The sequence below is a fragment of the Ornithodoros turicata genome, chromosome 8, assembly GCF_037126465.1.
Source record: "Ornithodoros turicata isolate Travis chromosome 8, ASM3712646v1, whole genome shotgun sequence".
NCBI classification, from domain to species: domain Eukaryota; kingdom Metazoa; phylum Arthropoda; class Arachnida; order Ixodida; family Argasidae; genus Ornithodoros; species Ornithodoros turicata.
Window position 1 is genome coordinate 17655254 of NC_088208.1, and position 22677 is coordinate 17677930.

The 22677-nt window shown below is 45.7% G+C and overlaps 1 protein-coding gene across 1 annotated transcript in view; it reads left to right on the forward strand.

The window, feature by feature from the left end:
* The window catches only part of LOC135366568 (integrin alpha-PS2-like), an 86173-nt gene extending 66058 nt beyond the window's left edge, over positions 1 to 20115 (forward strand). Inside the window, exons 15-29 of the mRNA XM_064599318.1 lie at positions 176 to 280; positions 394 to 449; positions 1317 to 1465; positions 3915 to 4043; positions 5250 to 5317; positions 6810 to 6957; positions 7038 to 7130; positions 7918 to 7997; positions 8697 to 8786; positions 10549 to 10651; positions 11071 to 11241; positions 12539 to 12625; positions 12734 to 12952; positions 15346 to 15471; positions 17431 to 20115. Coding sequence (XP_064455388.1) covers positions 176 to 280; positions 394 to 449; positions 1317 to 1465; positions 3915 to 4043; positions 5250 to 5317; positions 6810 to 6957; positions 7038 to 7130; positions 7918 to 7997; positions 8697 to 8786; positions 10549 to 10651; positions 11071 to 11241; positions 12539 to 12625; positions 12734 to 12952; positions 15346 to 15471; positions 17431 to 17544 — 1738 coding nt within the window. The 3' untranslated portion in view covers positions 17545 to 20115. The remainder of the gene's footprint in view (positions 1 to 175; positions 281 to 393; positions 450 to 1316; positions 1466 to 3914; positions 4044 to 5249; positions 5318 to 6809; positions 6958 to 7037; positions 7131 to 7917; positions 7998 to 8696; positions 8787 to 10548; positions 10652 to 11070; positions 11242 to 12538; positions 12626 to 12733; positions 12953 to 15345; positions 15472 to 17430) is intronic.
* Positions 20116 to 22677: the final 2562 nt, after the last annotated feature.

A 22677-nucleotide genomic window follows, 5' to 3' on the forward strand; every position in this document is an offset into this window, starting at 1 on the left:
TTTTTCTTCTTTTTTTACCGCTGGCAAGTTTGAAATGTGAAATTAAATGTTTCATCAACTATCCCTGATTTTCGATTGAGATTAGGCGAAGTTTCGTACAACATTGTAAACCAGTACCCTTGTATATTGAGACCACCGAATATTTACACTAAATACTAATGTGATTGCTCTGAAGGAGCCGTCCCGTGGTTGACGTCGAGGCCACCCTGCAGATCGACGGAGAAAATATAACGCTGGAAGACAGAACCTGCAAACTCAGGGATGGCACCTATGTGAGCTGGTAAGTTCCTTCAAAGCAGCCTCTCACTTCATTTTTTTCACTTAACCATTCTCTTTGTACTCGATGGGGACCAAAACAACACTTACGAAATCTTCCTTGTTGAATATTCCTAGCTTTGTGGCCACCATCTGTATGAAGTACTCTGGTATTGGCACATCGCCCGCTCTTGGTAAGTACAACGCAGAATGAATATTTTCACACTGTTAACAAAGTGCGAGACACGATTTCTGCCTTAGTCCGTAATTCACATCAACCATGACATTCATGTTGCGCCTCGCTCAGGACAACTATATACTACACTCTAAAAACAGAACTTCAGGGGGAGAAGATGGCGCCGACGCCGATCCACGTATTTTGTTATCGCGAATATTTTACGAGTTCGATTAAAAGCGCGCATATATGCTGTAATTACGTCGTCTGCGGTGGGCATTTTCACAACGTGCTGCAGCATTTCTACGTGTAGCAGCTAGGCAGTGAGAATGCCTAGCTGCTACACGTATGTTACATGGTGTTCTTGACGAACATGACCTGCCTGCTCACTCGGCAATGCTCACTCATGCGCATGCTCACGCCTTATTAGGCGAGCAGACGGACGACCGAGCTATGCGGATGAGTGAGCAAACGGAGAGTTGAGCAATGGGTGACTGAACATGAGTAAGCATGGGCTCACTACGAACGTAGCAGAATTCGTCAAGCGACGAATTCAATTACTTTATTTTCGTTACACTCAAATCAACCGCAGTCTGTTCTGCTTCAACTCATCCGACACCCAAATCCGCAGCGCAGAGCCCCTTTTGCTTTCTTGGAAATGTCCTGCCTTTGGTCACGCACATAGATGGTATTCATCACGTCTTGCAAGTTCGATGTCACGCTTCGAATGACCTTTGCTGGCGTATGTGCAGCAGCGAACTGTGCACTGTGCCTCGCCGGATATTTGCGCTGCCATATTTAATGACTTTTATATGTAATGACTTTTACGACATATATAGTGACTTATTTCGCTACTGTTAACGATAAATCCTATTCCAATTTCCAGGGGTGGCTTACCAGCTGGTTCTTGACGCCGGAGGAAAAAGCTTTCCGAGGGCTTATTTTCTGGAGAATGAACAGGAATACAGACTGAACGTGGACATTCCCCTCCGACAAGGAGCCAAATACTGCAACTCCATCTACGCATACGTCTCCGTAAGAATCCGGAATATCTTTTGAAGCTTGCAAGCTTCGCTTGACGGTAGCCCTCTATAACTTCTTTAAATGTTGTGGACTGGGCATTTTCAAGTCTCAACGCTGTTACAAAGAAGAAGTAGTATAAAAAGCTTCGTACATAGTGTTGAGCTGCACGACAACAGAGTTTTATACACGAGCGATTCGCTGATACAAAAACTAGATCGTATATCAATGGTAACAGGGTAAGGAAATGGCGTTTAGAATTGGTGCATGCTGTAATTCGTCAAGCGCGCCCTATAACCAGAACTGCCCCGCATAACACGCTGTGCGCCAACCATTGCCACGAATGATAAGGTTATCGCTTCTGAGTCGTGGAGAAAGAGGGCCGTACGCCTTTTTGTATCAATAATCATGTGTCAAAATTGACACAAAAAAGCGTATGCCCCCTCTCTCTCTTTCCTCGAAAAATAAGCTATACCAATTTAATTCGTGATAATGGGTGGCGCGTAGCGTGCTATGCGGTGAAGTTGCAGCCCATCGCAGATCATGGACAAAAATTTCTGACGACCGATGTCTTGTCGCGCTGTTGATAGGAGAAAGACGCCAACTCTGAATGACGTCACGTACTCTTGAAGAATCCGAAACTATGGAGCGTCACGGGTACTTTCGAAAATTTGTGCAAGGGCGTAATACTCGCTGATGATGTTTATGTTTTGCGCACCGAGCCTTCGAGCGAGGTTAATTTACAATGCAAAAAAAAAAAAAAATATCTCTTTCTTTTTTTTTCTGTTTTAGTCGGTGGTGTTCGTGTTTGGCTGTCGCATCCCTCCCGGTACGATTCCGAAACTGTAACGCCGAAAATCCGACGCGAATTACTGGAGTAATTTTTGTGCCACTTGATGTCATGCATAACAACAGCCGCGCTTCGCTCCCGTTCGTGTGCCTGGCTCACGTCATCATGATGTTCCTATCGCTGGGGCTTCCTTAGATGCAGAGGGAGCGCGAGTCTTTAAAATTCGTTCATTTATATATAAGCTGGTTTCGGAAGAGAAACTTGGCCAAATACACTGTGAAGCGGTTCCCAACACGACGGTAGCGTTCTCAGATGCACGTTTCCCGATTCGATAGTCCCTTTAAAGTGGGACTCCGCAACAAAATCACTACAAAAGTTGTGGTACACCCGTGCCCTTTGGTATGTCAGGAACATGTGTACGGAATATCTCGTTCCAAAACTGCGTACATTTGATTCAAACGGATTTATTACGAAGCGAGCGCTTAGCCTCTGTGAAGCGAGAGGGCACTGAAAGCAACGCACTGCTGTCGTCATCCGGCATCCGGCAAGGGAGAATGCAGGTTGCGAAGCAGACGACAATGCTGGGAGACGTCACGGTATAGCATGGAGCTCTGTTTTCTGCTCTTCGCATTTCGGTATCGGTTTGCTATTGTCATCATTTACGAATTAATCACTCGCGAAAATGAATGCGAATGTTATATTCGGTATCGAGGGAGTGGATCGTGTTCGGTGGGATGCTCACCAATTTTTTTTTTTTTTTCGAATCCTTGGGAGGTCTTTCTTTGAGGCCGAAATGCATGGAGCGTTTTTCCAGCGGTTTCACAATGCACGCGCGCTCGGCGTCTGACTTCTGCGCTGTGACCTCGGAAAAACAAGTTTTCTAACGCGAGAGTCCACATCGGAGTCTACGGACTACATATATTGCCGCGCATTTTCCGAGGAGTGGAGAGACCGATGGCCACCGTACGGCAGATGAAGTGTCGTATGAGTACCTCGTACAAAATTTTGGGACAATGTCCACCCCACTATATTTACTTCTACATTTCAACGCTAACTGGGAAGGATGAATGCAGAAACCGTAGAAGAGGACGGCAATAGCACAATCGAATAAACGCTTGTGGTAGACGAATAAGGCAACATTGGGGCGCGTCCAATGCGTTCCGGGTGGTCGTCTCGCAGACGTTTCGTCGACGCGCGTGCAAGGCCACGGCGTGCACGCGACGTTTCGGCGCTGCGAAAACGTTCCATGCGTTTGTCTGAAAATAATAGAAAAGAAAAAAGTCAGTTCCGTTTCCCATTTCACCATTTCCATTCTGAGCCTCCGTGAGCAACCGCGATGATCTCACCCAGAACCTGGTCGCATACGCGGAGCGCCATTTGTACATTTGAGGAACGAGGAGATTCTTGGCCATTCGTAACCAATTCAACGGCAATGTGTGTAATGCACCTCTTTTCACTGACATCAGCCACGGGAATTACGCTTTCTTGTGCTTTCCCTGGCGCAATATAGACTGGTGAATTTCATGATGCAAATGAGACATGGAATTCCTGCTTACGAAAGGTTCTCATTTCTGTGCTGTACTTGCCCTTCACGTCATTTTCGCGTGTGTCGCCGTTTCGTGATATCTGGAACTTAACACTTGAAATTTTTTTTCTTTCTTTTTTCCACTACAGATAGGAATCCGGGATAAATTGTCCCCAATCAACGTCGAACTTACCTACAGGCTGCAAGACACTGCCTCTGCTCATTCGCTGCTTCCGCCAGTGCTGAATGGGACGAAGCCCAGCAACATTACCAAACAGGTGTGTGTATGTGTGTACAAAAGCTAACTAAGTGCGTGTGAAGAATTTTGCTTTGTACGTCACTTTGGACCTAATGATATTTAGTATAGAGCGGTATAATAATCATGTACATCAGGTGCGAAGGCCGCTCAAAACAACAATTCGAGCACGAAACCTATGTGAACGGAATAGTCGCTAAGGATTTTCCCTGCGGTAAGAAACCACATTGGTTTTCGTCGTCGCTTGACTGATTCTAGGGATATAAAATAATTCGTAATTTATTGGATTCATAGATTAGGAACGTATTAATATAGCCCGACACACACAAAAAAATGTGACAACATGAGTACGTGAAGCATCGTGTCTTCGGAACTATGGAACAGATAGTTGGACGGCGGCGAAATAGCAGTCAAATATAGTTTCTACGTACACAGTGGGACTTACTTCATAATATCACACACAACCACCATTACTATTACACATGCAGAAATTTTGGTTAGGCTAGCTTGGCATAGAAGGTGCAAGCTAGCTACAAAAGTGCATAGGCCACAGCATCCCCCGTTCGGGGTACATTTCCCGTTTTGTCTTTCCTTCTTTTCTTTTCGCCAATAAATCCCCCGTCCCGTCCGGGAAATATGGAAACAAAATAGCACCGAATACTTAGGCCTGCAATCTAAACGCAGAACTTCACCGCGTAACACGATCAAGGCCAATCGCCATTTACAACGACATCGCTCCATCTCTGTCACGCCGCTTTTGTAACTCTATGTGCAAAGTATTATAGAAAAGGCGACCACCTCCCGTTTTCAACATCCAGGCTAGAGAACAACACCTGAGTGGGCAGCGTGTTACAGGGCGAAGATGGCTTTGTAGCGTGTTGTCCGTAGCATGACACGAAGCTTGTATTGCAACCTGAAGACAAGACAAGACATTAGGCTTGCCCACATCGCATTTCCTTATCGCTACGCTTTCTTGCATTGCTTACTTGGTGGCTTTCTATTTGTATTGCAAATTGGCCTCTTCTGCTCTTAACTGGGTGTTTATTGGAGCTATGGAGGAAACTGTAGCATGGGACAAGTGCAATGCTTGTCCACATCACGCTTCAAAAATACTACTGCTCTCGCCCTCAAAATGAAGAGCAGGTACTTAGTGCTTCGTCTCCCAATATCACGAGATCTGGCATGCTGGTTCTAGAGAAGTTGTTGAAGGCCCACAATCGTGTTCCAGGTACACATCAAGAAGAACTGTGGAGATGACGATGTCTGCGTCCCTGACTTGCATCTGCTGGCAAGGCCGTAAGTTTCTGCTATTCTAGGACTAAACACGCGTACACGTGTGTTATGTATGTATGTGTATGTATGTACGTATGTATTCCATAATGTAAAATCCTGAGTCTGGGCACACACAGAGGGACGACACGAACAGCCTCAAAGGCTTTTACATTATGGAGTTCGTCCACCAGTTATCCCGCATCTATGCCATTTTGTTTGTTTGTTTGTGTTTGTACGTTTCCACGTTTGTACTCCGTGAGTTTACTCTGGACGGGGGTTTGGGGGGGTGAGATTGAGCGTCCCGGTCCGACTTCACGGAGACCTGCACCGATATTTCCCTGCCAGCGCCGAACAGGACTCCCATTCCTCGACTCCGAACACAAAGAGAATGGGCCGTGTGGGTCGTATTCTTCAAAGGCCCTCGGGACTGTTCCTCCTGCATGTGAAGTGCTTTCGAGAGCCAGTGGGGTTGGCCAAGTCTCCCGCTCTTCCGACATCACGTGGAAGTTGGATGGGTTCTATTTCGAAAAGCACGACACGTCAAATAATATTTTCTTCCTTAATACTCCGCCATGTAATGCAATGTGTTTCCGAAAGCAATGAACCACTCCTATCCACGCCGGGAGGCAGATCGCTCGGAAATAACGCACCGCCGCCACCCCCCACCACATCTATCGAAGTGTGGCAACCCTCTTCAACACGCTTCATTCATACGGGGCGGGGGATGGGCGTGAGGAGTCGGGTTATAGCTTTCCCTGTGTCGGAGCGAAGCCTGTTTGTATCAACCATGTCAAGTTATAGTTCACTTTACACCCAATTCCTCCTCCCCCGTTTCAATGCTTTAGCATTAGGCGTGTCAAAATGAGAAAAGCTGTATTGTAAAGCCTCATGGAAGCAGCGGTATAGGTGGACATCTAAAGGGGATATAAGAAGGAAATATAAATTGAGGCAAATGATTTGAAATTGAAGTAGCCGAAGATAATACAAAGTAAGGGATAAGAGTAATTGAATGTAATTATGGGTAAAGGGAATTAAAGCAAGAAAGTTGAGTTTAAAGGCAATGAATGTAAGATACATGTAATCAAGAGAAAGACTAAAGGAAAATTACCGACGGTAACCGCCGGTTACCGGATGTATTTAAATGGGAATTGGGTAATTAGAGAGTCATAAAAGTAATTGAGTCTAATTAAAGGCTAATTACGCGGGCTTACATATAGTAATTGAAGGAGTCGAACGGAAAGTCAGGTTAAACCAGATGTGATGAACCGGAAGTAGATACCGGAAGTATAGGCGGGAAGTGGACAGCCGGAAGTGGTGTTTAGACAGGAAGTGGACAACCGGAAGATGGGCTTAGGTCGGAAGTGGGTACTCGGAAGTCAAGCACGGACCGGAAAAGGCGTTTGATGCTACCGTATTTCTCTCGCATTTACGGCTAGGTCGCCACTGAATTTTTAAGTTTTTAAAAGCGGCAAAAAAAACTTAGTGAGGCCGTAACACCATCTTTCCCATCTTCCAGAAACATGGACGAATACTTGATTGGAAGTACGGGTAACGTGGAGCTGAACGTGAGCATTCACAACCGCGGCGAAGACGCCTTCGAAGCTATGATGTACGTTGACTTCCCTTCTGACCTCAACTACGTAAAGGTGGAAAAGAGCAAGCTGGTAAGATAACTTTCACCTTGTTCGTTGGAATAGTTTCTGGCGAAGACAGTCTGGAAGAGCGTAATTTTGTCACCTTGCAGGACTCCATCACATGTGGTGGAGCACAAAGGAGCTCCTTGGGAGGCAGTGTAGTGGTGTGCGATGTCGAGAACCCTTTGCCAGCCAATAAGAAGGTAACGCAGCAGGTTCTTGATAAACCTTTTAGGCCGAAAGTGTATAATACCAAATCCATGTAGTGGCTATGAATGATGTGTAAAACCGCATCGCACTGGCCACATCGTCGCTGACCCACCTGGATGACCGCCTTTGCAGCGCCGAAAAAGTTCTCGGGTGCCCGCCTGTGGATCACACACTCTAAATCTTTTCACACCTTTAAAGGTGTGAAAAAGTTTACAGTGCAAAGTGCAGGCCATACACGCAGTTGTTTAGAAATCATGTGACCTCCTCGACACTCTCTGAAGTCTCTGTGCTTCTCGACTACGTACTGTCTTAGGGACAGAGTACATTGTGCAGTACGTTCAAGGTCATCGGTGTACTTAGTCTCTAGGGTCGTTTGAACTATTATCTCCTTTACTGAACACATTCATTAGTTGGACCTTGCCTGTTCTTTTTCGTGCCTCTCGGGCATCTTGGGACTTGTTTCTCAACTTTCTTTTCCGTTCACGTGTCCTGGAGTAGGCTGACCAGACGTTATCGGGTCTCACATATGCTTTTTTTTTCAATCAATCAATCGATCGATGTGTAAAACCTCGCGCTCATGGTCAAGTAGCAGTCAGAATCATATTGTTTTGTCTTCCGATTGTTGACACGGAGAAGCAAGCACCACGGTGACACATTACAAGTGATTATCCTTCATATTTTATCCCGGCATATAATTCATTATCTAGTTAATTGATATGACAAATCGTATCGACTCGGGAGTGAAGAAAGCGAAAGTAACCACGGATCTTTCCTTCTCAGGTGAACTTCAAGGTAATTTTCTCGCCTGCCCGCCTGGTCCCAACGGCGTCTGACCTCAACATTACCCTCCTCGTAAACAGGTATGAGTTGTACGTCATTACATATATACTGTGCTACACCACTACGCACATGTAAAACAGTTATCTCTATATACGAGCAAGCGACGACCACGAAAGAGAGAGAGAGAGAGAGAGGTGCAGGATGGGGCGTGTGAAGGAAGTGCAACTATAGTAGCATGGCAGTCTAGACTTCACATGTTGTATAGACCTCTACAGAAACGTCATCCTGACGTTGGTAGACAGACCGAAACCGAAACAGATCTGAAGCAGAGAGCTGGATAAACGATAAAGCGTGCGACGACGTTTGTTTAGGCTTGTTTTGTTTAGGCGACGTTTCTTTAGGATTGAAGTCGCAGTGCGATTGGACGAAAATGATGACAATGATTTTTTTTCGCGCCATCTGGTGAGCTCGGTGACCACCACCACATCCCGAGTTGCTCACCGTGTGAAAGGGACCTGGGGCCAGGGGAAAGTCGGCAGCGATGAAAAGGCGATGCAGGGAGCGACCGGAGAGTTTAAATTCTCCCACTTTGGGTGCTGTCGCCACAGTGTTCGGCGCGCCACCTCGGAAATCACGCGTCCCCTATTTTGCGCGCAAATGTTGCGGGAACCGATTTGCAGTAAAAAGTTGCATCGTGTGAATCGATCCTCAAATGTCCTACCGTCCTGTCTTTCATGATGTGTGTCAGAGCTAATGATTGTTTCTTTTTCTAAACGCAGCACAAACCCAGAGAACGAGAGTTCCATTGCCGACAACAGCGTCACATTCCAGCTACCAGTGCGCGTGAAGGTCAACATGACTATTCGCGGGTGAGTCCCACCACGCATGACAGATGGCGCTCATTGTACGCGAGAATCAGTGGCGTTTATAGGGAGAGTTTGGCCATTAGGAGGAGCCTAACTTGAAGCGCGTCATGCGACGTCACGGCTAAGCCACCTCCCTTGCCGTGCTCTATTGTTCCGTTGTCAGCCGGTCGCCGACGCCATATTGATGCTGATCGTTGTTTACAATCCAAGGAGAGAAGACACGTGCGTACATTGTCCTTCGAAAGCCCTTTGTCCTTGAACTCTTTCAGTTTGGCAACAAAACTCTCCTTATCAGAGGCGGCTGTGGGTCATAAGCCGGTTATCCCTGCAGATTGCATTCATTGCGACAACAAAGCTGACGGACAGCATCAATATGGCGAGCACCAGATGGATAATAAGCGGATTCTGCTTGGATTCAGGCTTTTTGGGCGGCGCAATGACGATTGTGACGTCAAAGTAGGCTCCACCCACGAGGCGGCAAAAGATCAGAGAATGGCGAAACTCTCCCTATAAATGGCTCTGGCGAGAATCAGTGGCGTTTATGAGGAGAGTTTGGCCATTCTTTTGATCTTTGCCGGAGATGGGAGCCGACGTGACGTCAGAGCAGTCATCGTTCCGCCCATTTGACCGGGAAGAAAGGCAAGCCGCGGCGGCACGCGGGAATTTCAAGGCTGTACCTCCTGCTCCAAAATGGCGGAACTTGAAATTTGAAGTTGACAGCTCTGATCCAAAATTGGCGCCACTGGCCTTGGGGTCGCCTAACGTGTGACGTCAAAGTGCGCGCTTTGAGACGGCCTCCTCCCAATGGCCAAACTCTCCTAATAAACGGCTCTGGCGAGAAGCAGAGCCGTTTATGGGGAGAGTTTGGCCATTCGTTTTTATATAGTTTTGTAGCCCAGAGATTGGGGCTCGCCGTGACGTCAGACCCGTCATCGCTCCGCCCACTTGGCCGGAATGGAAGGCGAGCCGAGTGACGAGCCCAGGTGGTATGTAGCGATTTCAATGCTGCGCCTCCGCTCAAAAATGGCGGGCTGCAAGGGCAAAGCAGTAGCTCAGCTCCAAAATGGCGGCACTGGCCTTCGCGCCGCCCGTCGTGTGACGTCAAATGACGCGCTTTAAAACAAAGTCCTCCCAATGGCCAAACTCTCCTAATTAACGGCTCTGGCAAGAATAATCATTAAAGGGGAATTATTTCCAGTTGATTTCGAAGCTATGCTGTAATTTTATTCCTCGTTCACCATTGCCGACGCAATCGCAAACATCACGCGAAATATAGTGGCGTTTTCTGACCGCTATACGGTGAAATGCGTGACAATATCAGATGCCGGATGTTGAGAGTATGCCGGAAATCTGGAAAAAGGCGCAAACGTCATTGCTTACACCACCGATCGGAGCACGGCCTTGAGGGCCTCGAGAAAAGGGACGCCGCGGCCGTTCGGACGTCTAGACGGCGCACTACTTCTCCGAGCGCCGCCCTCTCACTCCTCCTGCTAGAGAATGACGTCACGGTGATGTCGTTGTCGCCAGAGCCTCTGAAGCTGCCGTAGCAGTGCTGATTTTTAAAATTTCTATATTTATATGTAAGCACTTTTCAGGCGCAAAAAAATAGCCAAGTAGATTGTCACCCGATGTCGAACATAGATATACCTTTCCGGATGCGACCGTCCCTTTAAAATCCTCTTTTTATCGAACGGCATATCGAAGAAAGTTATGTTATGCAGAACCGTGTCCTTCAAACTTGATTTCCTTTGTTTTTCTTCCGCAGAACATCGTTCCCACAGCAGATCTTTTTCAACCAGTCAGGAATTGAAGAACGAAAAGTTGTGTACGATACCGATATAGGACCAGAAGTCAAGCACGTGTATGAGGTGAGAATGTGAATAATAATCTCAAAAAAAAAAAGAAAGAAGAAGAAGTAAAAGAAAAGGCACAAAGTTCTCAAAGGAGCACTGAAGGACTCCAAATTTTTCGTTTTTGTGCTTCGGCGGGTTCCACGAGAAATAAGTAACTAGATAATGATTTAAACTGGAACATAGAAAATACAAGAAAACAGACATGACCCGCCTAAGCCAAAATAATAACAACAATGGGTTAGGGCACTCCTAAATGTCATTCCAGTCTTCCTGTAAGGTCGTAAGTGAAAGTGAAAAGAAGTAAAATCTTCCGGAAATGATAAAAATTGAACCTTCTAGCGGGCCTGCGAGACCCCCTTTTTTCCTTAACCTTACTTCGTCGCTTCACCGGGACGAATATCATCCCCCTATATTAACGGCGACCTTCGTTACAGATCATTAACCGAGGCCCAAGCTTGGTACGCGAAGCAGAGATCTTCCTGATGTGGCCTACACACAACATCCACGATGATCCTCTACTGTACTTGATTGACTACCCGCAAGTGCGCGGCAACTGCCACTGCGAAAACATTCGTGAGGGTATCCTCAACCCAAGACATATACAGGTGGGCATAACTAGGTTTGTCCTCGACACTGGCAAATAGTTCAATAGGAATCCTTCAAGGCATAGATTGATTATGATGCGCTTCACCTTGTTGGGCAAAAAAGAAAACATACTCACTTCAAGTTGCGGAAAAAGATCGGCAGACTGTAGATGAAAGATGATGAAAGATGAAAGATGTCGCTGTTGGCGAACAATGTAGAAACTTCAGTGATCCAGTTAAAGTAAATGAACTCAAAGGTTGAAAGTTTCATACTGATCATAGAATAGAGGTTTTAAGACACATTTTTAACTATAAACAATGCAACTGTGTCAACAATGAACAGCCAAGTCAGGAAAAAAATATTTGACAAATATGGGCCAGTGCTCGACACATTTGACGTGGCTCAAATTAAAGTCTGTTTCAAAAAACACGACAAGTCAACGCCTAAATAGATAAAGCGACGAAAACTTGCGAATGTGTAAAGGCAGACAATTCCATAGATCCTCAGAAGAGTAACTAAGTGAGACCACACGGTAGGTCGAACGGGGATAGGGTAAACAGATCGAGCCTTCACGAATGTTAATATGTTGATAAAAAATAAATAAATAAATAAATAAAACACGAATTTACCCCAACAGATTCCTGATCACGTACGTAGCTGTGAAAACATCGAAAACACTATAAGACAAGTTTCTACAAAGTGCGCAGAGGTGACGGCTGATACGGTTGTGAAGGAACGATTTTCGCATTTCTGAAAGAAGCATTTTGATGATGCGGAGGTTTGAATCCGGAATATACCAGAAATGTCCTATGCCTATGCAATCCCAGGTCTTCGCTTTCTCCCCCCGTTCCCCACAAATATAATACGTATTATGGCAGAAAACAATCAATCAATCACTCAGATCGACGCGCGCCCCTTCATGAGGCGTACCTGTTGCCATGGTAACTGTCTACTCCTCCGCAGGTAAATTCCCTGTTTGGGGCTGCGCTTTACCTATCGAGGTTCGGAAAACGCTTTTTTTTAAATGTTATTGCAAAGACAGCGTGCTATGGGACAAGACTCATTTTGTGCATCCAATATATGGACTGTAATATTGCAAACGCTGCATTAAGCACGTGATGATCACAGTTGTCTCGCGACGTAAAGCCCCGAATTATCATCACCACCACCACCACCACCACCACCACCACCACCACCACCACCACCACCACCACCACCATCATCATCATCATCATCATCATCATCATCATCATCATCATCAAGCACTTCCGGTGAGAGTTCTTTTCTCAACCTCTTTCCCTTCGGCTTTATCTGCAGAGGAAGGCAAGGCCACGTCGTGAACTGGAACAAGTTCCACGTCGCAACGTCAGGAACCTGGAAGATAGGGAATTTCAGAGCGAACAGGTAGGACACTTGCACTTCACAATCTGCTGTCCTTCATTAAGTCCAGGAAACGGGGAAGCACATATTGCCAAGAATGCCGTAGTTAAGCGTGAATGCCTTTCATTTCAGGATTGCGGAGAACTCCCTCGATGCGCCGTGTTTCGCTGCGTGGCGCACAACCTCACCGCTGGTGATGTGGTGGTGCTAACAGTCAATTCGCGTCTGTGGCAGCAAACAATCGCCAAGATGTCGCAGGAGAAATTTCAGATATCTTCCAAGATGGTGTCGCGGGTCACGCAGCTTCAGTACGGTCTTCGACCGGACTTCATCCCGTACAAGGTTCACTACGTAAGTCCGCATGCCACTAGGGATTCCATGCACCTGACGCAGAGGTTTAGGCTGCCTTTTATTTGATTTGGTTCTTTATTATCACGTATCGAGGGCCCTACCAAAGGCATTAGGTACGTGAGGGCACAAGGGTATATAGCAACGGTAGTACACTCCGGTATAGCTTGAAATAATGAACACAAATTACATTGATGGTGAAGGACACCGGGAGACACGGTCAAAAAAGGACGGACAACAAATTCTGAAACTCAGCAACAGTTTGAAAATTTGCTGTCGTGTGCTTGTTTGACGGTGGCCCATGGTGCCATGAGTTTATGTCACGTTGCGTTGAGTTATGCCACGCTGCACCATCGTCTCCCTTTTCACAAATTATGATTTTTTTGGTCCAATGCAATCAGAAAGCAAACAATGGTGAAACTGTTGTGGACCAGAGATGAGCCTTAGCGGTGAAGGAAGATCATGCCAGTCACGTGTGGTTTCCACAAACACACACACAGAGAGAGAGAGAGAGAGAGAGAGAGAAGGACTCGGAAAAGTATTTAGAGAGTAATTGTTTTATTTTTCTTCGCGTGACCTGGTCAAGAAGAAATATGAGCGTTTTCAAAGATATAAGGGCGACGTATTGACGATTGACGAAGGGTTGTAGAAAACCTTGTGAAACACGTACAGGTAAGAAAATTTACGACGTGAGGAAAGACTACGAAGCGCTGAGAGGGGACCTTAAAGAGGTTGCGACAGGTCATCCCACGTTATCCAAGTTAAACGCAGAAAACGCGGTTCTTTGCATCGATGTGAACCAAGAGGTGGATGCAGGATATTCTGAGCGGGGTTTAGCCCTGGCCAGCGTGGCAGATACACGATCCAGGTCAATTAAGCACTACGTGAAGGCAAAAATTGAGGAGGTGTCAGGATGCCGCCCTCTAGGTCCGCCCCTGTGTGACCATGCAGTGAAAGTTTCACAGCGGAGAGGGTAATAGAAGCGGAGAAAATCTGCACCACGAAACCTTAAGCAGAACCGACTGCGTTTCGTTCTTTCTTTTTCTTTTTTTTTCTTCTTGTTCTTCTTCTTATTCTTCTATCACATCACATCACATCACAAATGGGCACCGCGAGTACCAAAACTCGTGCGGCTCCGACATCACAACCCTCGCCACCGCCAGTGAGGCAACGCACGAGAAGTCACGTGCGTACAGCTCCCAATGGGAATGGACGCAACTCTGAGCTTTGTGACGTCTGCGGTTTACTTTTGCATTACCATTTGGAGCAACAGATATAATATGGTTAGCGCGCGTGACATCCTAGGAAAACATTCAAGCAACGATGCTAATAAGATAAAGCAGAATGCACTTGACGACGAGGCTGCTGGATAGATCCCGAAATGGTGACGCAATGACACTAGTCAATATCTAGAAGAAGTAATCATGTTGAGTACCAAGAAGAAACAGTATCATGATGTCGCTGTCAAGGATGCTATCAGTGATACGATATGTCATGACGATGACGTCCGCGAATTCGGATAGATATTAATTAACACAATATCATTCAAAGCAATTAGAAAACTGTTAATTCCCTAAAGAACATAATGAAGAAGCTAAAGCGTTGATAATAAAGCGGTCAGAATCCCGAAGCTAAGTTTCCCAAAGCTAATGAATAGTGCATCAGGTTGTACTCGGCCGTGGTCCAAGTTAAGACGGAGATCATGAATGGAAGAAGCATTCGTGATACACATAAAATACCTTTACGAAATCAATTGGAGTCTGAAACAGAATAACATTTCGTCTTTCACGAACATCTTTCTAAACATCTTTTCTGCGTTGTGATACTCTCGCTCTGAGTTTCTCCAGAAGCGTAACATTCCTGCGGAGCATATTCTTTAAAATTCAACTATAATCGTGTCCGGTAGTTTGTCTTCGTTACCAATACCTTGCCTGTGCTGTATGGATATACCGTAACACACAACAATGTATCAACACAACTCGAAGCAAGCTGAATTCGCTACACTGCCGGGACTCTACGCGAGATGCCTCAAAGGAATTTTATGAACAAGTAACGCCATCTATCCACGGCATCCATACACTCTGGGCGGTGGAGCAGAGCGCGCGGAATCAAATCTTCGAAAATTCATGCAAAGGATGAAAAACTAATGTGTGCCGTCACAAGAGTGTTACATGGTGGTACATGAAAGCATGGTGGTTGTATTTCACTCTACAGTCTCTTTAAACAAGAACTCATGGCATGTCGAAGGCAGTTTTTTTTTATACTTATGTGCTACCTGTGTGCTCGTAATTTCATCTTGCGCGTAATTTCATCGCGCGTAATTCGCACGTAATCGCGCGTGATGTCATCTTGTTTTCATGGCTTGACACAGACACATACGTATTTTTTTGGCGCAGGTATCGACGACGGTGATCTTGGAGGGCCTGGAAAGTGGTGTCCGTGGACCAGCCTGGTGGATCATACTCTTGGCCGTCTGTGGGGGACTTTTACTTCTCGGTCTTCTTGCACTTCTTCTCTGGAAGGTAATTAACAGCCGTGGCAAAACTCGAGTATTTCGCATTAACGCATAACGTGTGCACACGATATTCGCTTGCTTGCTCGAATAATTATCATATTTTTTTTATAACCTAAACACGTTGAGCCATAAATGGGAGTGCGTCAATTACGCGAGGAAAAATTGTGCCTCAACACTCAGATACCCCCAACGATCGTTACATTCCGAGTCCTCCCAGCTGATGTTCTCAGACTACTCGAGCTGGAGAACGAGGTTGTTGGTAACGATACATCATGAAAGACCCAGTAGCGACGGAGATGCGGACAGTACAAAAATAGACATGAAACATCAAAGTAATGTGCACGCGACCTGTTGTATACTGCAAGGTATCCATGGGCTTGAGAAACAGGAAAATGGACAGAACACAACAGTACACAGGGCTGTCTCTGTTCGAAATATTGACGGCTCGCGTGCTGAGGATCTTCCCTTGACAAGGCTCGTATCGTCTTGCGCCTTGTCAGGGACATTTTGCTTTCGTCAGGAATAGACACGTACATATACACTAGTTCCTATATAGATAGCCAAGGTGTTTTTAGAACCAGGTGCGCTAAATACATAGTTATGCGAATTCGGGTGGTCATTTCTAGAGTCACTAAATAAGCTACGCTTCAGAGTAGCGACACTGTGCCGCCATGTTGTTTCGGATGACCTCCAGCGCCATCCATTTAGCGCTCTTCGAAGTGTCGTCTTCTTCCACTGCTGAACTTCACCTTCATCTATTTCTACTGCCAAAATAGAGGTGGGGCTGGAGGTCATCCGAAACAACATGGCAGCTCAGTGTCGCTACTCTGAAGCGTAGCTTATTTAGTGACTCTAGTCATTTCGTGCAACTTCTTTTTCTTCTTTTTTTTTTTTTTACCAGATCCCGAACAGTCATGTTCGCTTGGTCAGAACGCAACAATCTCGCATGTTCGCGTGGCGTTTTCCGAGCGTCAGGAATTTGTCTGCTAGCACTTTTTTCGTCCAACCGGGGTAGAACCTGCAGCGGGTTGCCCAACTATATCCGACGTCGTCACACCCGCGCTGCGAGTGTGGCAAGGTCCCGCATTGGCCCGCATGTCGAAGTTCACGTGGGTTAGCAGACGACGAAATCCGAAGGCGAGCGAGCGCGATGCCCCTCGCGTGAGCCAAGCGACTAAAATCGCTAGATTCCTGGAACTCATGATCGGGTGGCAACTGTCACGTGACCCAGCGCGGGTAAAAGGCTAGCAATTTCGGCTGTTTTGCTACGTTTTGACCAAGCGAATTCGTCATTAAAGCGCTACCAACGTTTGGGTCAATTAAGGCTGAAACGCACGGGACGTTTTCCGAGCGTCAAAACGTCGCACGCGCGCCGTAGCCTTGTATGCGCGGCGAAGAAACGTCCGCGAGACGACCTACCCGAAACGCAGCGAGTGACACGCCCCAATATTGCCTTATTCGTCGACAACAAGCGTTTCTCGGAGTGTGCCGATATTGTTGTTTTCTACGGTTTCTGCGTTCATTCGTTCCAGATGTCGTTGTTGTGTAGAAGTAAATTTAGTGTGGTGGCGATTGTCTCAAAACTTTTTTCGTTACTCATACTCAACTTTGTCTGCAGCACCGTAGGCCATGTCTCTGTCCACTTCGGGACGCGCGCGGATCGCTGATGCGAGTCGACAGATGCTGGCGTATACCCTCCGTGCGCATTGGGAAGCCGTTTTTTTTTTCTTTTTTCGAGGTCACACGCACGCTGAGCGCGTGCGTGTCGTGAAATCGTCCGTAAAACGTCCTATGCGTATCGGCCTTTATGCGCGTATATATTTTTTGTCTCGCGTGTTGCATTGCGTTGAAAATACGTATCAGATTCCTGCCTGTTTATGTAGCTGCTTTTCATCCCCTGTGATGTGTTGTATGTGGCGATGCGATGTGTTCGACAAGTGACGATATGTCTCGCTTTCACTCCTAGCTCGGCTTCTTCAAGAGGAAGCGTCCTCAGGATGAAGAACCCCTTCATCAAGTTCAGAAGACTCCCCAAGAACAGAACGGCTATCGGTACAAAGAGGGAGACGAGGCCTTATAAGGTTTACTGTAGTAGCAGGAATTCTATCGGGCCTAAAATACGTTCATTATGTAACACTATTCTAAAAGCCTGTGTCTCACAGCTATAGGCAAGCTGGAGCATGTTATCATCAACACGTGGCATTAGTAAGTTAGGAAGCAACTTTAAAACAATCGTTCCTTACCACTTAGTGCAAGGAAACATGTAGTCAAGAAGAGAAACCCTATATACATGATATCGAGACATAAGATAAGATATAAGAATATATCGTAGAAAATGCAAGCAAGTACGTGCAACCAAAACGAAATACGATAAAGTTGCCTGCAGTATGCCTGACAAGCAGGACACCAAATGAGATTCGTTTTATCATTCGTTACCATTCGTAACATAGTCAAAAAAGAAAAGAAAAAGAACACGAACGAAAATTTACGTTCGTACATGCGATACATATCATTGACGCTGTAAAAAATAGAAGAAGCATTGTACAGTTGGCCGGTTAAGTCATAAAAAAAAACGTTATAGAAACGCGAGTTGATGTTGTTACGTTTATCCTGATCGTGTTGAGCGTTGTAATGTGCATTTTCCACTGCCACACTTTCAGCTTCCACGATTGTAGTGTCACGCACGCGTAAACGCGTTGCTAGTTTCTTACAAACGTTTTGTGCTTGTTTCTTCACGTTTGTATGCGCTTTCAATTAACCCTTTAACGCGTCCGAGATTTGTTCTTCACCTCATGACAAACTCGCATCAGGCCTGAAGGAGATCCATCAAAGTCAACGTTAAATATTTATTTATCAATATCATCTTTGTCGACATCAAGGTGCGAAATTATACAGCGTACAGTAATGTTCCCCGTAGCGTTTTTCATAAGCACCTGCCGTCGAAACGTCGCGACGTATCGTTACCGTTCTTGGACATGTTCCGAGTGTCTATCTTCTGTAATCCTCTTGAGTGTTATTTATGACAATTCATTTGTGTCCGATTCACGAATCAGCTTTTTAAACAGCCCGATCGGCTGATCGGCAGTTTGAAAGTCTCATAGTAATATTGCTCTGACTAAATAGTGTTTCCTCATCACTTTTGTCGCTGGTTTCGAAAGCATATGCCTTTCTTGCCATTTGCACCAGCTTTTACGTGGAATATCACAATACGAGCAGCTTCTTGTGTGACTCATTTGTTTTTTAAATTTTGTTTCTATATTTATCCGTAGTCTCGAATAACGTAGGAGCGACTCAATTCACGTGACATCCATGGTGAACAATGCAGTCAAATACTGAAGGGCAACGCAACGCAGCAACACAGTATGCAGCTGCTATCTGCAGCACAAGCAGTTGTACACCGTCTTGATGTGTTCTGTAGTCTATACGTAGCTGATTTAGCCGGCGTTCACACGGGGCAACTTTTCCCAGCAACTCGAAGCAACTCAAACCAACGTCTTTTGAGCAATTTCGAGTCCGCGTTCACACGCAGCAACTCTGTAGCTCCACCCACAAGCAACCTTATGGCGACCGGACAATGTGGGTTCGAATCTAACTGGTGGAATCATTTCTTTAGCTGCTGTTTATCAAATTTCAGTCAGTTTTATTACTCCAATAGATCATTATTGCCGTCCAGAAGTGGCAACTGATATGTTTCCGTGAAGTTCGTAAAAAAAGAAAAAGTTATTTTTTAGCTGCACCTCCAGGATTTGAACCTATGAACCCACGAACGAAATCCACAACGCCATCGGGAGTCACGTGGCAATGCTTCCCTCTCTGATTGGCCGATGCACGAGCAACTTCTCGAGTTTTCGGTCCGGGAGCGACTCGCAGCAACTCGGAGCAACTCGAGTTGCTGGAGGTTGCCGGCTGACAGCAACTCCAAAGTTGCTCATAGTTGCTGCAAAAAGTTGCCCCGTGCGAACGCTGCCTTAGCTGATTATTGGCTGATTCCATTCAGCTGATTGTTCAATATGATTGCCGTGGATCCTTAACACAGCTACCACGTCTGTCTATCCTCGTGTCACATGTTGAAAGAACCATTCAGACAAGAACGGAAGTTCTCATTCAGCATTGTATCTGCAACTGTGTGCTCTTGATATGTAAACTATTTCTGCAAGTGCGCCGGCGGCTCTCTGTTTTATATGTATGTACTACGCGGTGCTGTAAATATAGAGTACTTAGGTTCACTGTGATTACATAATTGGATATTTATTACATTATAGCAGCGGTTGTGCAATATTGAAATGGAACTGTTTTGTAACTTAGCAGTTGTTCTCGACTTGTCAAGGTATCCTTGTCTGTCTAACTGAGATATTTAAGATATGTATTTCTACGTGGCCGTTGTTACTCAAATAAGTCTTTGACCTGATAGGACAAACAGACGTAACAGGAATCACTTTGTAACCCAGGTTGGGAGGTTGAAGGCGTCGTTTATGAGCAAGCCTGTATTAACTCATTCACCAATTAACAAGGTGCAAACGGTCTTTACCACCTCTGTTTATAAATATTTAAACGCACTCATACTTATTTGATTTTGCGTTTGTGCTGTATAAATCCTGTACTTCACAAACTTTACTTTGCGAAAGAAATAAATAAAAGGAAGGTTGATGACTAGCACTACTAGCATTCAACGCGGAACAGACTTTCTCGAAAGCATTGCCAGTGTCACTGGTACATACAAGACTACCCGGTGTAGCGTTGTACAAGAAATACACGCTGATGACGAGGCTTTTCTCCACTCCAGAGCGCGGTCCTTCCCTACACATGAATCAGTATAAGGAAACTGTACCATAGGCGAGCAATTAGTGGGGTACAAATTGTACTCGCCAGTTAAACCGAAATAAAGAAAAGAAAGAGGCTGTGACTGGGAAAAATGCACGCTGGATGTACCCAATTGCCCGGCTATTCTGGTGAATCAGCGAGTGCTGCACGCCCAGCTGCCACTGTATCGAGAAGTTGCTACATGGTGACCAGAGATGCATGTCTACGACCATATCTCGTTTGGAAGAAGAAGAAGAAAAAAAAAGAAAGCCAACAGAAACACTTGTAGTTTTGCCCGTTCAGAGGTTCACACGTCTAGCTTTGCTGTAGGGCCCCCATTTCTAGCATCCTCATCATGTTGTCTGCTAATAAAGAATTTTAATTTAATTTAAGCGGACCCATACCAAGCAAGCCAATCCAATCCGCGCGAATACGCGACTGTGAGCGCACATCAAACCGGTATGGAAAATAGGTCGGAAACGTAAACAGAAACGAAATACTGCTTCGGTAATTGATAATACTGAAATGCTGGTAATACTAAAACTCGAACAGGTACCAATAGGTCGGAAACAGGCACGAAACGTCGAGTTTTTCATGTACCAGGAACAGGAGCATTCTTTTCGATGACAAGATCTGGTTATATGTGACACATTAGATACATCATGATATCGGAATGAGTGAGGTAGTGCACGGAACACTTCAGGTGCCCGGATGTGCCTGTGCAGTACAAAGTAAAGAAAAAAAGGACACCTAATCATTAAGAAAATGGGTACAAAAGGTCCTGAGACAAAGGAATGGCAAAATAATAGGGCTGCGTGAAAATTCCGATTTCTCGATACCGAGGTCAATAATTTTGTGTTCGATTCGTATTCCGGATTGAATATAAAATTCTGTATTCGAACTTTGAATCGATGTCGCTTTGAGAAGGATTTATGCGCGAACGAAACTACGACTAATATTTACCCCTTTCCCCTCTTCTCTGTCTCCTTCTCAAGAAGCTCGAAAATGCGGACGACCTGTCAATTGTCTTTTCGAAGGTTATCCCGCTTTGATTGGACAAATCTTTTGAGGTGACCAATGACAGCTTGGGAAGAAGAGAAACATTGCGGCTCTGTACGCGCATAAATCACGAGCGAAGCAACCGATGAATCCCGTTCCTTTTGTGTTGTTGCCAAGGTAACGACATTTTTCGTTCTGAGAGGGGGGTGGGTCGAGTTTTATGCTTTAGTGTCCCTGTAACGCTCTTCCAACTACTACAAAGGGTGTTGCACGAGAGAGTGACCTGTAATTAATAAAAAAAAAATCTGCGTGAGATAAAACTGGGCAACCTTCTGCGTGACACTTGTAAATGTTTCTGCCACCCAAACAGGCGGTTTGCACGAGCGCGCCTCATTAATTAGCTAATTATATTGACTGAACTCAAAATTTTGCAAAGGACAGGTAACTTTTTCGCGTTAATTAGAAAGTCCGTGGCCATCACATGCCATTCCGATTGTAATAGAAGGTTTCTTCAACCATTCCCTAATTATTTGACACCCCGAATACCTGCCATCTCTGTAAGCGCGCTGTCGGATTTCGGAGTGCCGTGATTATCGGCACGGCCCGAACACAGTCGCACTGCGCATGGAAACAGCATGAGGAAAACCATAAAAAAAGAAATGGCGGGGACCGCGTGCAATCTGATAAACCGATAAACCGAGTTCAACGCAACAGATAAAAGGAACCGAACAAAAAGGAAGCAGCAGAAAGGGGATGGACGATGGACCTGGCTCCTTGCTGCATTCTGTGTTGTCCTTTCCTCCCAGGCAGCACACGACATCGGGCCGATGTCTGTAGCAAGTTGGGCATGCCGGACCGATATATCTCTGACACTGCCAACTTGTGGCCGATATACGACAGAAGTTGGCAATGTCGGCTCAATGTCGACAAAAAAAAAAAAAACGACATGGTGCCGACAATGCCAACTTCCAGCAGATATCCCGCTGAAGTTGGCAATGTCGGCTCGATGTTCATCGAAATCAGCGACATGTAGCCGACAATGCCAACTTCCAGCAGATATCCCGCTGAAGTTGGCAATGTCGGCTCAATGTTGATTGAAACCAGCGACATGTAGCCGGCAACGCCAACTTGCAACAGATATCACGCTGAAGTTGGCAATGTCGGCTCGATGTTGATTGAAAGCAGCGACATGCAGCCGACAATGCCAACTTCCAATGAATATCCGGCTGAAGTTGGCAAAGTTGGCAAGTTGTTGAAGTTGAAGAAGTTGGCAAGCAAAGTTGCAACGAAATATGTTTTCACAAATGTCTGGTGCGCTTCATAGAAGTGGCAATTAAATATGCATATGCACTTTAGGCGAGGTAACTTGACTGAGCGCGCACCTTCACGAGAGACGATTGGAGTTGGAGTTGGA